This window comes from Castor canadensis, chromosome 7 (assembly GCF_047511655.1).
Source record: "Castor canadensis chromosome 7, mCasCan1.hap1v2, whole genome shotgun sequence".
In the NCBI taxonomy this organism is placed as follows: domain Eukaryota; kingdom Metazoa; phylum Chordata; class Mammalia; order Rodentia; family Castoridae; genus Castor; species Castor canadensis.
The window spans coordinates 50,034,797-50,052,918 of NC_133392.1; the positions used below are offsets into that span (position 1 = coordinate 50,034,797).

The following is an 18,122-nucleotide window of genomic DNA, read 5'->3' on the forward strand; positions in this document are numbered from 1 at the left end:
GAACTCGAGTTTGAGGACTAGCGAGGCAAAAAGTCTCAGCTCAATTAAGTCTGTTGGCGGCGAAACCTGAAGACTGAGCAGCAGATCGCAGACAGTCGGGATCCAGTGTCCCAAGGCCACTGACGCCAGAACTTGTTAAACACGAGGCTGGGAGCGGCACACAGCCGACCGCATGCATTTGCAGGCTTGCGATTCCCCTGCCCTCTGGGCATCATTGCTGGCCTTGGAGCTCCAGCCGGGCGGCGCGGGCGGCACAGCCCTTCCCGTGCGCTGGCGGGAAGGCCGTTGTTACGTACGTACGGCGCGTGGGCCGTCACCAAGCCGCCGGGGTCCCACCACCACCCTCTGGGCCCAGAAGAACCAACTGCGGTGGCGGGGGGCGGCCCTGGGCAGAGGCAACTCATCAGCGCCCCCTGGAGGCCAGCGCCTTCCACAGTCGAGCGGGGTGCGGTCGCCCCCGCCGCAGCGTTTCAACTCCTCTCAGCTCCGCCCACCAGAAGGAAGCACCACGGCGCCGGCGTCAATTCTGCGCTGCCCCGCCCTCCCTCCAGACCGGATGTTAGCTGACCTCCCATAGTGCTTCGCGAGTGGCGGGCATGATAACAAATCCCAGAGATTTGCACGCGGGTTCAGGTTGTCAAAGTCGGAGCTGCTCTGCAAGTGTGAAGGAGGCGCGTCCACTGCCTAGTCGATGGCGCTGCTCCGGGGCATGTGGGGTGCGCTGAGGGCCCTGGGAAGGTCTGGAGCCGAGCTGTGCGCGGGTTGTGGAAGCCGACTGCGCTCACCGTTCAGGTAGGGCCGCCCACCTGCGCCTACCTGACTGCTGGGCCCAGGGCGTCCTGGGGCTGCAGTGTAGACACTGCCCTCCACTTTTTTCCTCTCCCTACCCCACCCAAAACGATCAGAGCCACCCTGGCCACCTGATTCAGATCGCGACTTTGCCAAGGGGACGGTGGCTTTGATACCAGGCCGTGCTCTTTAGGTACCCCGCATCGTGCTTCCTAGTCCCCTCCGCTCCCCACCCCCACTGTCCAGCTTCAGCACCGCTGCGGCGTCCCTGCGATGTCGCCGCAGTCTCCCGCCGTCATCCAGGCGTTGCGGAGGCGGGGCCCAGGAGCTGGAGAAGAGATGCTTTCCTCCCCTCTGGTAGGATGTAAGGGCTGTGAACTTGAGCCCTGCAGGCTTGTCCTTCTGGCTTGGGCAGGGAGTTTTAAAAGTCATAGGGGATCAGTGGCAGAGCGTTAGCATTCTTGGAAGAAGGTGTCAGCCGTATAGCATTTTCATGACATCTTATTTGGAATCTGTTCATGTGCACGTGAATACTGACAATTAAGAATCTGACATTATTTTGTTTTTATTTACATATAGTTTTCTGTATGTTCCCAAGTGGTTTTCATCCACCTTGAGTAGCTATCCGAAGAAACCTATGACTTCATACCTTCGATTTTCTAAAGAACAGCTACCCATATTTAAAGCTCAGAACCCAGGTAAGGAGTTTAGGAGCTTGTACTCTTTCTTATCTGATGTAATAAGAAGGCCACTAAACACTTACATGCAAACTTAAATTTGCAGTACCAAAGCATCTAGTGGCTGCTGGAACAATAATGTTGTTTGATGGTCTGTATAACATTTCATACCAAATACAAATGCTTTAAATATAAATGAGAACTACTGAAAAGTATTTTTAAAATACTTAAATACTTTTTTAAAAAAAATAAATAAAAAGCCTGTAGTGTTGGGGGCGGGGGAAGCTGAATTTAGGGCCTAGTTGCCTTTGGCTTACCTCTTGCTTTACTGCTGCTTCTGTATTAGGACATTGTTCCTAAAGTGTCAATGAAATAATTTATGTGGAAGTGTTCTATAAACTGTAAAGCAAATTACTGCTAAATTTAAGAGCCTTTTCACCGAAAATCATTTCTGAGTTCCATAGAAAGATAATTAAGACTTTTATTTTGGGTTATAGTATGAAGGGAATAGCTAAATTAATAATAGATATAGTTTGCTTATGATTTCTGAAGCTCCTTTATATGCAGTACTGCACAGGGCACTTGCAAAAATCAAATGAGCTGTAATAAAAACAATCATATTATAAATAAGGAATTAGTTTTTAAAGCTATGCTTAAGTACTACCTGCATCTTTTTAAAAGTAAGACTTGGGACTAACAGGTGGTTATTAGATCATCATTCTAGTTAAGACAAGGACGGAAATGGCAAATAATGGATTAATCTTAGAATAGTTTGCTTTTAAAATATTCTAATAATGGATTAATTTTTAAATAGTTTGGATAAGGCTGGGCAAGGCATTGCATGTTTGTAATCTCAGCTATGTCCCAGGTGTAAGTAGGAGAATCAGGGGTCCAGGGCAGCTAAGCAAGACACAAGACCCTATCTGAAAAGTAACTTAAGCAAAAAGGGCTGAGGACTTGGCTGAAGTGGTAGAGTGATTGCCTTAGCAAGCTTCAAGCCCTGAATTGAAACCCCAGTAGTGCAAAAAAAAAAAAAAAGAATAGCTTGTTTTCAAACTATTCTAAAATCAAATTAAAAAGTTATAATTGAAATGCAAGGTTGTATTATATGAACCAAGAGTATATTTTGTGGTGTAGTCATATTTTATGAACTTAATTCCTGCAAGATTAAAAAAAGTTTCAATTGAAATATGAAAGTAAAAAACTTGAAGCAATTGATTACTCAGTTGATTTCTGAGGACTATTTTTGATGGTTTTGATGTACTTCTTAGTTATTAAATTACATTTTTTAACATTGTTGCATAAAGTTTTAAATTATTGACCATATTTAAATCGTTGAATAAGGAAAAATTAAATTGGTGCTTTAGGTGTGATAGAGAGATGTCTGTAATATAGCTTGTTTTTAGAACTAATGGATTGTGCTTTCCTGCAGGTTGGTAGGAATTATCCCTGAGACATAAAATTGTGACATCTTTTTTCATTTTATTTCAATTCATAGATGCAAAAAATTCAGAACTAATTAGAAAAATTGCGGCGCTATGGAGGGAACTTCCTGATTCAGAGAAAAAAGTAAGTATAAGTTTTCAATATTGCTGACCGGTTAGGAACAGTTGTCATGTCTTGTAAAGGACCAGATGGCCTATACTTTTTTGTTACTTTATACTTTCTGGCCCAGGTAGATGATGAGAATGTGGATGTAAGAGGGGAGAAGTGAATGGTTAGCAGAAGTTTGAAAATGGAAGCTAAATGCTCCTCTCACGTTGGTTAGCAAGTATATTAAAAATACATTCTACCCCACAGCACATTTTCACCTGGTGGTTCATTCTTTATCTGAAGTCATGCCATTGTCTTTCTCTGGCAGATGTTATATTAAATCTTCCAGCAACAGCTTATTGACTTGCTGTTTTTTTGTTTTTTAATAGTTGTATGAAGATGCTTATAGGGCAGACTGGCAGGCATACAAAGAAGAGATAAACAGAATTCAAGAGCAGCTTACTCCAAGTCAGAGACTATCTTTGGAAAAAGAAATGCTGCAAAGACGTTTAAAAAGGAAATCATTAATAAAAAAGAGAGTGAGTATCATTGAAATACTCTTTCCCTATGAAAAAGAATTGAAAATTACATAACTATAGAATATAGGTAGTTTTCTCTATTTCAATGATAATATTTAGAGAAGAGGTGATAGAATGTTATTATGTGTACTCCAGTTAGGCAAAAATATGATAGTTATCGTTTTCCACTACAACCACTTGTCATTGAGGCTGTCTTGGAAATCCTTGTCGCTGCTTTCATATATATCTAGTTAGGAGAACCAGTATGAAGGTTATAGAATCAGTAATGAAACAGCCAAACGAGGAACAGAAAGAATTTTGCTTCTGAGTCTTATTTAGACTTACCCTATCAATTCAATTTCCAGTTTGAATTGTTCCTAGGTACTGGTGAGTTTGATACTAATGTTGCTGAATAGACTGAGTTCATTCATTAAAACATCAGAGAAAAGTGCCAGTTTATCTAATCAAGTAAGAAATGTCTTTAGGTTAGAATTCCATTTTTTTTCGAAGAAGTAACTGAGAAATTCAGCATGGGTTAAAATTTGTAGTTCCCAGCTTAAAATGTTAGTCAACATCAAGGCCATTGTTTGAAAGTTAGACTATTTTTTGTAGAACCAATATTAGGTGATGAAAGATACGGGCATCAGAGTTAAAACTATTTCTCTGAAAAAGTAAATTCCAGCCTTGAATGTGAGATGCCAAGGCATCTTTCCCTAACCCTAATGTTTTAAGCTGTAGTGTTTTAAGCACTGGGGCTGAGGACTCACCCAGTTTCTAGTCAGTGATGATAATCTAAGGCTGCCAGTTCAATTAGTAAAAAGGAGCCAGAAAGTATGCTTAGACTGAAAAAGCATTTGCATAGAGATGGTCACTGGAAGAATAATTACCAAAGCGTATTCTCCCTCTTTCCCTTTCCCTTCCTCCTCAGTGCATTCAGTCTGTGTTAAGGGTGGAGAGGACTGGAAATAAGGATTGGGCAAACATAAGGATTTTCCCTTTCTAGTCTACTCCTTAGTGTAATTGTTCTTCCTCTTAAAGACTCCCAGTACCAACTGGCTTAAGGGAGAATTGTGGGTTACCAGGAAGTTATAAGTAAAGCATGTAAACAACAGAAATCTTTAGCAGCAATTCTAGAAACAAAGGGCAAAATTGTTAAATTTAATTTAAAAAAATTGAAGTCTTTGGAGTCTACACTAGTTTCAATATTAAGTAATTGAAAGGTTCAGGAAAAAGAATGTGATCACTACATATAAATCAGAGGCTCCTTACTTTTACATATGGATAAAAATTAAATTGTTATTGATGAGAAACAAATTGTCAGGAACCACAGAATTTTATAAATTCAAACATTAGTATCCAAATTCATAAGCTAAATAGAATAATGCAGTGTCCCTCATTCTCTGAATTTGGGAACTAAACTGAAATAGGAAAGGATACTTGTCTTTTTTCATAACTTCTTTTTCCCTTGCTGCCTAGTAAAAAGACTTGAATGTAACACATCTGTTGAACTTTAAATGTTAAGAGACTTTCAGAGAAGGAATGGATGAGACATTGTTAGAAAGGTAGTCTCTGTGTTCCTGAGTTGTGATGGAGGCATGTAGTGATTTGACCAATGTGATGGTACTGTTTGCAAGGATGAAGCTGGAATTTGTTGAAATCTTTAGAAAAATTTTTTTGTATGTATATGCTCAGTTATTCAATTGAAAACATGAAATAACAGGAAATACTTGTTATATGGAAAGTAACTCATGAAATACAACTTTTACAACTAGTGCTATTAACTGGGTACCAGGGGCTCATCCCTATAATCCTAGCTACTTGGGAACCTGAGAACAGGAGGATCAGGTTCGAGGCCAGCCCAGGCAAATAGTTTGCAAGACCCCATCTCCAAAGTAACCAAAGCAAAAAGAACTGTAGGCAGAAGAGCACCTGCTTTGCAAGTGTGAAGCTGTGAGTTCAAACCCCAGTCCCATCAAAAAAATAAATTAATGCTATCAAAAATTTCGTACTCCAATATATATAATAAACACATACTTTATATAAAAATTGTCACATTCACTAATTAATCCTGTAATGCATTGTAGTGAATAATTTCTGTGGGTAAAATTAATCATCACAAAGATTAAACTATATCTAACCATTCTATTTTGTTACTCAGGAATTAACAATCCTTGGAAAACCAAAAAGACCTCGGTCAGCTTATAACATTTTTGTATCTGAAAGCTTCCAAGAAGCCAAAGATAACTCATCACAGGTAAATAGAACGGCATTTTTTTCTTAGATTTTTGTTTAACTTAAAAATGACTTTGGATATTCTAGGAGTCTCAATAGCAGATGGTGAAGGAAAGTAGTGGATTACAGAAATTAAACTCTTTTGTTAAGGCCTTCTTGTTTGACTTTCTTAAAGAAAAATCCTTGAGGCTAGAGATGTAGCTCAGTGGTGGAACACTTTTTTTTTTGAATCATATACAATTAATTTTAGTATGTAGCTGCCAATACATACATATCTTACCAACTTTTTAAATTAAAAAAAAATTTCAGCCTGGCAGGGTGACTCCCTTCTTTAATCCCAGCTACTCAGGAGGTAAAGACAGGCAGGATCACTGTTGAGACCAGCCAGGGCAAAAAGTTAGTGAGATCCCTTCTTAACAAACAAGCAGGATGTGATGGCACATGCCCGTTATCTCAGCTACCAAGCGGCATAGGTATGAGGGTTGTGGTTTGAGGCTGACTCTGGGTAAAAACACGAGACCCTACCTGAAAAATTACTAAAAAGCAGAAAAGGACCAGGGGGAAGCAAGGCTCAAGTGGTAGAGTGCCTGCACAGCAAGTGCGAGAAACCCTGAGTTCAAACCCCAGTACCACCAAAAACAAAAACTATAAATTTTTCACATTTATAGTGATGTTAACTGTTTTACAATCACTGGCAAGAATGAGAGTAGAACTGTAATATTTTGTTCTGGGAATTGAGTATATCCTTTAATAAAATTTTGGTTATGCCCATGGGAATATTATACATGTGGTTGTCCTGATGTGAATGTGTAAAAGGGAAATAAAGCTTGTCAGTCATTTCTGGGGCTTAGTCTTTTCATTTTGTTTTTTCCTAGGAGATCCAAATGGGCAATTGTATTTTTCCTTGTATAATATAACATGGTGAAAGAAATGGAATATAATACATATGTAATATGTGTGTACAATATATATAATGTAACATGGTGAAAGAAATCCCATTGTCAATGCAAAATGAGACTGTTGACACTGCCTGTTTGGGGTTATTTGTCTGTAGTTCATGTCATGAATCTGGTTCACCATGTTATTAAATAATGTCTGTATATAACAGCGTCTTCCCTGGCTACATGTCCTTTCATTTACTTACTCCTCTTGGGACTTTATTTAATTCTGTGGGTCTATATTACCAAAATGCAAGTGTATCTTTTTTTTTTTTTTAAGTTAGAATTTGCTGTCACTGGTTTAGCTTGGATTTAGTTTCTTACGGATATAGGAAGGTTACATGCTGGAGAATCCTAAGTTAGAGCTCAACTCTGTCAATACATGTGAATCACCTAGAAAGCTGGGCCTTATCCCTGGAAATTAAAATATATCTTGTTTGTGTTTTTATTAACTAAAAAATACTAGTTTTGTACTCTCATAGTTACAAGAATCAAAATATTCTTACAGGTGTTTTGAAAAGGCAGTTTTCATTGTTCTGTCATATTCCTTATTCCAGAAACATTCCATATCTCTTAACATTCTCTTATTTATTCCACATCATCTCTTAACTTCCTTGTATTGTTGCTTCTTGATTTTTTTCAATCATAAGCATTATGTTTTATATTTTAAACCTTACCCCACTGTTTAAGATAAACATTTAAAGCTCGTTTTTCACATGTTGCCATTCCTCTGCCTTCCAATATGGTTATCATAATTTTAGTTAGGTCAGTATTGAGCATATTTATAGTATTATGATTATGTGAATCCTATTCACAGCTGAGCTGTGCCATATGCTCAGTTATTTTTTCTTTCATGTAAAATTTTCCAATGCAAACCTTTTGTTTGCATTGTGGGGGAGGGCATACAAACTTGTCTGTAATTCAATCTCAACCTCTTCACTGCTTGCCAGTTTTCAGTATATTTAGATATATTAGATAGTCTGTTACTTTCAATCTGAAGCTTCTGGTTTTTTCCAGCCTGGCTCTTGCCTTCTATGCCTATTATATAGCCTTTTGCTTCTATTATCTTTTTTGGTTTACCCTGATTCTAGTCTAGCATTTTCCCCAGTAGGGGTGCACAGGAGATTAATTTTTTAAGTTTTACAGGTCTAAAAACTGTGCTTGTCTTCACATGCTTGTTAGACTGAGCATAGAAATGGTATTATATTCAATGGTCCAACATGGTGGTGTATGCCTATAGTCCCAGCCTTTGGGGGACATACAATGCTTGGTCTCAAAAAAAAAAAAAAAAAAAGCAAATAAGCCATTTTGATTATTGCTCGTTTGAGTATGATCTAGCTTCTTTTTTCTCCCTTTTCAAAACTTTCTTTCTCTTTGCTCTGATTCTAAATAAAATACTATTTTTGGATGGATTTCTGAACCGATCCTCTAATTTTCTTGACTTTTGTACTATTTTCCTCTAGCCTTCTGGCTTCCCCCTCACCTATAATATTTTATATATTTTCACTTAGTCTCTGTTTTCTGTATGATATTGTTGATCCTCAACTATACCTGATTTTCACAGAGTGACTGCTTTACTCTTGAAAAGAAAAATGTCTGAGAACCTGCCATGGTGGGGATTTAACCTCCTCTTAAACACTATTTCAACCAGTCCTGCCTTTACCTCTGTTTTATACCTACCTGACTGGTGTTGCCAGTGCCTGTTGCCATTTAGAATTCTGTGTTGTAAATCAAATTGCTTTTAGATTGCCCTTAGCAATTAGCTCTGTCAATTAATTCAGTTACCACTTCTCCATCTGCTTTTCACTTTCTAAAATTTCATGCTGGCAGTGCCCTCTTTTGTTTATTTTGTCCTTGTATTTACGTTTTAACAATTATTTGTTCAATGCAGTTTCAGGAGGGAGCAACATCTTTCTATATTATAGTTATATAGTTGAATTTTATAGTTGAAGAATCAAGCCAAAGTTGTGGCTTTCAGGTCACAAAATTAAGTTCAGCTAAGTAGAATTAGTGACTTGTGTTGTTTGATCCCTATGACTATACCTAAACGCTTAGGCACAAATTTTAGAATTAAATATAAAATGACAGGGAAGAAGTAAAAACAACCTTTGAAGTTAGTCTGCAAAAGAATGTAGAGTATACCTGGATATTAATGTTTCTGAATAAAAAAAGTAGGTACCTTCATTCAATTCATTTTTGCAAATTTTAACAGTTTAATAGTTTTTGTTTAGAAACAGAAGTTATTAATTGATGCAGGTTGCCTATTAATTATTGATATCTCAGTTTTTGAATGAACAATTTAAAAATGGTTTTTTTTCTTTGCTGAAATCCTTATATGCACTACTTAAATATATATTGTTTTACAGGCAAAGCTGAAGTCTGTAAATCAATCCTGGAAAAATTTGTCTGATTCTGAAAAGCAAGTAAGTATTAGGCTTTTAGTCTCAGCCCCAGTGAGAATATATTTTAGTAATAGTATTTTAAAACTATTTTCATAGTATAAAAACCAATCTGGCTTTTCTCTCTTGGTAGTTTTTGACTATAAATAAAATTGGGAATTAAAGTATCAGTTAAATCTTGGAGTGTCCACTGTATTTATCCTACTTTTACTACTTTCTCATACCCCAACCTGTGAAATTTTAACAACTTGACTAATACATATAAAAACTGTCTCTCTTAAAACCTTTTTCTCATCTAACATCTATCTCACAAAAATATTCCCTTTCATACATTGGAAAATAGTGACAAAATATCTCATGTTCAGTAAGTCTGCCTTATTTGCAGATTTTTTACTTATGGCTTTGATCAATAAAGCATGGTCAAAAGAAAATCATACATATTTTTTAAATCAAAAGAAATTTCACAAACAAAAATTTTAAATATGTATTTGTAGCTCAGTTGATGGAGAGAAACTCTTAGTCCCATTGTCATTAAGTTGTGTTTAAATTATTTTGTGATTTGCTGCCTTTAGTTTTGTGAAAATATGTCTCCCAAAAAGTAAGGTAAAAGTGAATGTCCTTAATTGAAATGATCAATTGAAAATTTTAAAGTTTTTGAAAGGCGGCATGTCTTCAGTGGAAGTTGGAGGGCATTTTGGGAAAAATGAATTAAGCATTTACAGTACGGTACTGAACTCTGTGTATCTTGAGCATTCATGGTTTTTCCTCCACAGTGGCCTCCTTGAATCTATAGATCTGTGGATACCAGTGGTCTACTGCATAAAGAAGCATTCAAGAAATTAATTGCTCTTCTCTAAACAAGTTATTTTAATAATTATGCTTTTTCTCAGGTGTATGTTCAGCTTGCTGAAGATGATAAAATTCGTTACAATACTGAAATGAAAACTTGGGAAGAACACATGATTGAAGTTGGGCGAAGTGACCTTGTACGTGGCAAAGGGAAGCACCAAACAAAAGATGGCACTGAAATGATGTTCAAAATAGAAGATTGAGTTGTCTTCTTGATGGTTAGGCACAAGAAACCAATTAGGCTTCAATACGTGAAGTAGTAAAATTAGAAACGATAAAGTTGGTAAACATTTTATATCCAAATCCTTTTTCTTTAGTCCATGGATTCCTGTGAGTCGAATATGTTTTGTATTTTGAAACCCAAATAGGTGAAAGTTCATGCAACATTTTAAAGAACTACTAAGGATCAAAATATTTCGTGCAGATGTAGCAGCAAATTGTTTTACCTTTGATAAAGGTAAATCAGACTGAGATTTTTCTTTTTTTATACTGGATGCCGATTGTGTAAAAGATACTCTTGTTTCCTTATGTTACGGAGGCAGGAGTTTCTTTTCAAAATTGTCTACATGCTGTAGAAGCCACAGTGTTCTATGATACAATTATGTGTTCTAAAATGCAGCCAGAACTCCTATCAATGTAAATCCCATTTACTAGATGTAATTCATGTTATACTCAGAGCTGAGGGTTGTACAGGCAGGTGATTGTGGGTTTCAGTAGCAACTTTTTATAAAAGAGATGGAGAGATTTATAAACCATTTTCTCATTGTCTTTTTCGTAAAGTAACAACTAAGAAATTACATACTAAATCTATGCGTATTGTTTTATATTGCATAGAATAAAAATTCTAATACTTCATTTTACATGTTTCTGAACTGTATATTTTAAAAGAAATATTTGTTTAACAGCTTTTTTTAAAGGAAGGGATTGTGCTTTTCTCTGAATTTTTCTTTTTCATCTGAGTGTATTTAATCACAAAGAAAACGTGTGGTATAAATTTTTAAATGAGAAATCTAAAAACTGAAAGTCTCCAAAGTCAAATTTGAAGCATTTTGCATAACATATAAAGTCACATATGAAAGACTGCCAGTTATGGTATGTGGGTCCAGTCTAGCTCACTCCCTGCTTTTTATAGTCTGTACATTAAGAATTACATTTACATTTTAAAGATTTTTTTAAAAAGAAGACTGTGAATGGAAATTAACATGAGATTTAGTATCACAACCACAGTTTTATCAGAACACAGCCATACTCATTCTTCTACTTACTGTGTATGGCTGCTTTTGAGCTACAGTGACAGAGTTGGTTGACTGCTACAGAGATTGTCCTGGAAAGCCTAAAATCTGTACCCTCCAGCCCTTTCTGGACAGTTTGCCAACCCAAGGTTTATAGCATAGTGTGGCATGGCTACTGTTCCCATGTACTGATGTACTGATGTTTTGGGATAGTTTTCTCAACTGCTTCAGATGTTCTTTTTTTAAGAATCATTGTCATCCTTGTTTTAAGAGAAAAAAATCATCACTGTATAAGCTAAATAAGCTGTTGCTCCTCAATGTTAGCAAGAAAAATAATTTTTAGTCTCATTATGTTGTGGTATAAAGAAAAAAATCCTTAGTTTGTGGAATGAAATTCTCTTATATTATTTGCTATGGCTCGGTAATATACCGTAAGTTTTCTAGCTAGCACATTTCACAAAAGCCTCACTGTGTTTGGGAGTCATTATTCTTTAGGACTTGCTTATTCTCTTAGGATAGTCAAGCAAAAGTGTTAAAAACCTACACCACCTCTTTGAGCAGAGTAATTTATCTTTCGTCATGAATTCAAATATATAGGATAACTCAGAATTTATGTGTACTTCACAAATTATTCAGAATACTTAGAAATTGTATATTTTAGATTTCCAGAAAAGCTTTGAAGATTTTTGTTTATGGATCAAAAATGAGTTAAAAAGTCACAAAAAGATGACTTGTTACATACTGAACTTGACAAAGGTAGGAACTGAAGAGAAGAGTATAGGTTGAGAAGAAACAAGAGCGTATGTGTGTGTTTTGAGCTGGGGATATAGCTCAGGGATAGAACACTTGCCTAGAATGTGCAGGCCCTGAGTTCAAACTACAGCACCACAAAAATCAAGTAAAAAAAGATGGGTATGGTCAGACTTCAATTTCCCTCTGTGAATTTGAATACAGGGCAAAGTCTGACATTAGAAAAATAGATTCCATGGGGTTGAGGCCAGGATAGTTTGGAAGTAGAGGGAAAGAGGGCAAAGTGATCTAGTGCCTCACCAGTCTTTTTCAAGTAGGTTTCCAGGAGAAATTAAGCCCAATTTCCTGTAGTATCTTAGAATGGTACAATCCCCAGTACTGCCCCCAAAAATCCCAGCCAGCCCCTTAAGAACTCTGGGACTGGGTTGTTCATTGTTGTTTTCCTTTCCTCAAAATATATGGAGATATTTCAGTTCTCCGCTGTGTTAGTTTTGTTACTGTGACAAACTACCTGACAACTTAGGGGAAATACTAATTTTGGTCACAGTTGCAGAAGTTTCAGTTCGTATTCCTAGATGCACTGATAGGGCTGTGAGTGGGGGACATTTTGAGTTCAAATCATAAAATACTTTTTAAAAAATTTTTTATTGTTTTATTATTCATATGTGCATACAATGCTTGGGTCATTTCTCCCCCCTGCCCCCACCCCTTCCCTTACTACCCACTCCACCCCCTCCCTCTCCCCCTACCCCCTCAATACCTGGCAGAAACTATTTTGCCCTTATCTCTAATTTTGTTGAAGAGAGAGTATAAGCAATAATAGAAAGGAACAAGGGTTTTTGCTAGTTGAGATAAGGATAGCTATACAGGGAGTTGACTCACATTAATTTCCTGTGCATGTGTGTTACCTTCTAGGTTAATTCTTTTTGATCTAACCTTTTCTCTAGTTCCTGGTCCCCTTCTCCTATTGGCCTCAGTTGCTTTTAAGGTATCTGCTTTAGTTTCTCTGCGTTGAGGGCAACAAATGCTAGCTAATTTTTTAGGTGTCTTACCTATCCTCACCCCTCCCTTGTGTGCTCTCGCTTTTATCACGTGCTCAAAGTCCAATCCCCTTGTTGTGTTTGCCCTTGATCTAATGTCCGCATATGAGGGAGAACATACGATTTTTGGTCTTTTGGGCCAGGCTAACCTCACTCAGAATGATGTTCTCCAATTCCATCCATTTACCAGCAAATGATAACATTTTGTTCTTCTTCATGGCTGCATAAAATTCCATTGTGTATAGATACCACATTTTCTTGATCCATTCATCAGTAATGGGGCATCTTGGCTGTTTCCATAACTTGGCTATTGTGAATAGTGCTGCAATAAATATGGGTGTGCAGGTGCCTCTGGAGTAACCTGTGTCACAGTCTTTCGGGTATATCCCCAAGAGTGGTATTTCTGGATCAAATGGTGGATCAATGTTTAGCTTTTTAAGTAGCCTCCAAATTTTTTTCCAGAGTGGTTGTACTAGTTTACATTCCCACCAACAGTGTAAGAGGGTTCCTTTTTCCCCGCATCCTCGCCAACACCTGTTGTTGGTGGTGTTGCTAATGATGGCTATTCTAATGGGTGAGGTGGAATCTTAGTGTGGTTTTAATGTGCATTTCGTTTATTGCTAGAGATGGTGAGCATTTTTTCATGTGCATAACATACACTTAAAACGATTTAGATATTAGAAACATAGAAATAAAAACATTAGTCACAAGGGTCATAGAAGAAAAGCAAGAATCACTTCTTGCTTTCCTATCCCTGTTTACACTCAGATTAGTTATTTCTGACTTTTCAGATATCATTAGTTGTGATGATTACACAACTAAATTCTAAATGTCACTGTACCCTTATAATTTTTTATAAGTAATACCTCCATAAAAGATTTTCTGAATACTCTTTGCACATATCCTCTGCAAAAAGATTTAAATTTAGATTTTGGAAAGGGGTACTGGGGTTTGAACTCATGGTCTTATGCTCATTAGTCAGGCACTGTACATTTATTCTGTGGTTATGTCAAATATTTTGTAGATGTCTGTTAAGTTCATTTGATCTATAATGTCATTTAATTATGAGGTTTCTTTGTTGATTTTTTTGGTCTGGATGACCTATATATTGTTGAGAGTTGGGCATTGAAACCACCCATGATTATTGTGTTGGGGTCTATCTGTGCTTTTATGCCTTGAAGTGTTTGTTTTATGAAATTTGGTTTGTCAGTGTTTGGTACAATGTGTTTACAATTGTTATATCCTTTTGATGGATTATTCCCTTTATCAAAATGAAGTGACCTTCTTTGTATCTCTTGAGTAATTTTGATTTGAAATCTGATTTATCAAATATAAGTACAGGCTCTCCTGTGTAATTTCTGGCTCCATTTGCTTGGAATATCTTTTTTCCATCCTTTTGCTTTTAGCCTGTGTTTGTCTTTACTGTTGAGGTATGTTTTTTTGTAGGCAACAAATGGTTGGGTCTTAGTTTTTAATCCAACCTGCCAGTCTTTGTCCTTTGATTGGAGAATAGAGAACTCTTAACAATCAGTGTTTATTATTAAATGACAGAAATCCTGCCATTTTGTTGTTTATGTGGTGTTTAATTCTTCCCTAGTCCTCATTTGCTTATCTGTTCATCTAGTGAGATTTTTTTCTTCCCTGTATTTTCATGGTTGCATTTATCTTCTTTTACTGGGCATAGGATTACTTTAAGAATCTTTTGCAGTGCTGGCTTTGTGGCCATGAATTTTTTTAGTCTTTGTTTCATCATCAAAGGTTTTTATTTTTTCTTCAATTATGATAGCTAGTTTTACCAAAAATATTAATCTAGGTTAGCAGTTGTTTTCTTTTAGACCTTGAAATATATCAATTCATGCTCTCCATTTAGTTTCTGTTAAGAAATATGCTGTTACTCTGATGGATGCCTTTATAGGGGACTTGGCACTTGTCTCTTTTAGCTTTCAGAATTCCTTCCTTGTTCAGTGTACTTAACATTTTAACTATAATATGCCTTGGAGATGTTCTTTTCTGGTTGTGACTGTTTGATGTCTTAAAAGCCTCCTAAACCTGGATTAGGATCTCTTTCTCAATGTGTCAGGAATTTTCTGCTATTTTAGTGAATATGTTTTATATACCTTTAACTTGCCCCTCTTCTCCTTCTATGCCCATGATTCATGGGTTTTTTTTTTAATGGTGACCCAGAGGTCTTACATGTTCCTTTCCAAAACTTTTTAATTTTTTTCTTTATATTTTTCTGAATATTCTAGTTTCTTTACTTTGTCTTTAAGCCTGGATATTGTTGTCTTCAACTTTTTCTAGTCTTTTGGCAAGATTTTCAATGAAGTTTTCATTTGACTTGTTGAACTTTTCCAGAATTTCAATTTGACTTTTTTTCAGAAGTTCTGTATCTTATTGAATTCTTCCTACATATCCTACATTGACTTCCTTATTTCATTCAGGTGTTTATTTGTATTCTCTTTGAGTTTATTCAGGTATTTATCTAAGTTATCGTTTATTTCATTGGTCATTCTTGCAATCATTCTTTTAAATTTTTTGTCAGGGATTTCAACCACCTCATTATCATTTGTGTCCACTAGTATGGAGTGTTGCCCTTTAGAGGGGTCATATTGCCTTGCTTTTAATATTACTGGTGTTTCTGTGTTGTGATTTGCACATCTATTAGGTTGGACATCTCTTTGACTACAACTCAGAGAAAAGGTGGTCAGGAATAACAAAATAAACAATTCAAAAACAAACCTGATATTTAAATGTAGTAAAAAAAATTGTACACATTAGCTACTCCCCCAATAAGGTTATAAAGGAAAGGAGCTAGAATATTTGTAGAATAATCTAGGAATTAAAAAAAAAATGAAAGGTACAGGCATTATAATTGATAAAAAGAAGATGGAATCGGGAATGAAAGGTAAAAAGGCAAGATAAGGATGAGGGGAAAAACATACATTATGAAGGTGTTAGAAATAATTGTGTGAGAGAACACAATAGAATACATACAAAGAAAAAACAGGAAAGAGGATACCAATTATTTAAAGAAAATAATTAAGCAAGAGAATAGAAAACCTCCAAACAAACATAAAAAGTTGGGGAGGAGGGTGCCCCTGAGCACAGTGTTTTTTTCTTCAGTCTGAACATGTTAGTCCAGCCGTAGTTGTCTGGCTCGGGAGCTGTTTCAAATTCCCACCCTGGCTCCCAGGAGCCAGATTCCTAAGCTCCCAGTTCACTGCAGGCTGCTTTACCTCCTTCTTGGCCCGTGGTGACTTCTATGTCTCCCAGATCCTCACCAGCTTACAAGTTGTTCTCTCAGCCTGCACAGTTCTCTGTTGGTGATTCTTGGCTAGGTTCTGTGTTTGTTGACACTTTCTGCACCCATGCCACTTAAGCTTGTGCCAAGATTTCCAACTGTCTTCCCATTCAACTCACACTAAGAATCAATGAGCATAGTGGCAGAGCTGTGCCAGCAGTCAAGAGTTTGGCTTTTGACATGCAGGGTTCCTGCAAGGGTCACTTTTGCAGTGCTTTCTAGCTGGCTTTTGGTCACAGGGAGGGGGGGATCATGGTGGTTTACAACAGCAGTCCTGTGTAGTGAGTGGCTCAGCTCTGATCTGGAACTTCCAAACCTTACTGAGAAAGTGTTTTCTGGCTATTTTCACCTTTCAGTCAGAGGGAAGCTGGGGTGCAGTTCTTGCTTCTAATTTTGCCATCTGAGGTATTGGTAGAGATACACCAATTGTCAGGGATCTGGCTTTTGACACATAGGGGTCCATCCACCTTGGGATTCTTGCAGCACTTCTCAGTTGCCCAGAGAAGCATGGTGGCTCATGCCATTTTTTCCTTTTGTAGAAGCTCTGTTCTGATTTGGAACTTCAAAACCTCCCTGAGAAATTGTGTTGTTGTGTTTTTTGTTTTGTTTTATTTTTAACCTCACACCTGTAATCCTAGCAGTCAGGAGGCAGAGATCAGCAGGATTGTGGTTTGAAGCCAGCCCCAGGCAAATAGTTCTTGGGACTCAATCTCAAAAAAAAAAAAAAAAACAGCCCACTACAAAAAAGGGCTGGCTGAGTGGCTCAAACACTAAGAGCACCCACCTAGCAAGTGTGAGGCCCTGAGTTCAAACCCCAGTACTGCCAGAAAAACAAACAAAAACAAAAAAGGCCCCTTTAATGTTCTTTTCCTTTGATCTCACATAAGCCTTTGAGTTAACAGAGTTTTACATTCCTGATAGGGACAGCTAAGACAACCTAAGTCCTAAATGACCTTGAACAACAAAACTATCATAGCACAAACAAGAAAAAGGGCAAAGGGAGAGAAAATACATAAAGAGCCCCAAATCTTTATTAATTCTGTAATTGCAGTATAGGATATAACAGGCAAATTAATGGGTAATTATTTGGTTTTCCCAGGCACAGGAGAGAGGAAGAGTGAACCTCCATTGTGGAGGCTTTTCCTCCACCCCAATAATAGTGCTGGTTTTGGAAGATGGACCAGGATGAGAGAATAAAACCAGAAAGGTGCTCCTCCCTGACCTCTAGGCCCTCCATATCAATATGGGATTGGATAGGCTTACTGAACATGTCCAAATTCACACAAGGCTCCAGATGGTCCTGGAGAGAGCCATAGAGGACCCTTAACAGCTTCAGTTGGACATGGCCAACAGTTGCCCTTCTGGACTTGATAGCAGCTCCCTTCATAGCTGAGGGCAATCCCATTTCCATTTCACCTTTTGTTTACATATGGATCAGGGCATCTTTGGTTTTTGTCATACTTGAGGACTTTCATTGCTCCAGTGCCTAGTTAAAGCAAACCCCTTTACTTGGGGCCTGCAAGGGAGTACTTCCCGAGTGACTTAGAGGCATCATAAGTCATCAGAGGGTGACCTAAAACCTGGCTTGCCTCTTATGTGTGAGTGAGTGGCTCTATGTAGCCTCTGATTTTGTCTCTCATTTCATGCCCTATGTCTTTATTCTTCTGCTTGATCTTAGTTGTTAAAAGACTGAGAAAGTTACATCTAGCAATTGAGTCTGAGGAGGTGCAGTGCTAACTTTTGGAGATTTCTTCTGATGTCTCATGATGATTGTCTAATAAAATGGGTCCCAGTATCCCAGTAAAATGAGTTCTTTTGGGTCAGTATTGATATATTTTCTTTCTTTCCTTTCTTCTCTCTCTCT

The 18,122-nt window shown here is 37.4% G+C and overlaps 1 protein-coding gene across 2 annotated transcripts; it reads left to right on the forward strand.

The window, feature by feature from the left end:
• Positions 1–550: 550 nt before the first annotated feature.
• Positions 551–10,790, forward strand: Tfam (transcription factor A, mitochondrial). Of its 2 annotated transcripts, XM_020167401.2 has the most exons (7): positions 551–792; positions 1,369–1,487; positions 2,965–3,035; positions 3,389–3,538; positions 5,676–5,771; positions 9,054–9,110; positions 9,977–10,790. In XM_020167401.2, the coding sequence occupies exons 1-7, from the start codon at positions 692–694 to the stop codon at positions 10,136–10,138; spliced, it is 756 nt and encodes a 251-aa protein (XP_020022990.2). In that variant the 5' UTR covers positions 551–691; the 3' UTR covers positions 10,139–10,790. The 2 variants fall into 2 exon arrangements, with proteins under 2 accessions (XP_020022990.2, XP_073934990.1); XM_074078889.1 differs by lacking the exon at positions 3,389–3,538.
• The last annotated feature ends 7,332 nt before the right edge of the window (positions 10,791–18,122 follow it).

Bases quoted from the DNA above. Each gene is read 5' to 3' on its own strand.
- Tfam (XM_020167401.2), top strand. From the start codon at position 692: ATGGCGCTGCTCCGGGGCATGTGGGGTGCGCTGAGGGCCCTGGGAAGG. The intron at 793-1,368 runs GTAGGGCCGCCC...ATTTACATATAG, and splicing joins CGACTGCGCTCACCGTTCAG to TTTTCTGTATGTTCCCAAGT. The intron at 5,772-9,053 runs GTAAATAGAACG...ATTGTTTTACAG, and splicing joins CCAAAGATAACTCATCACAG to GCAAAGCTGAAGTCTGTAAA.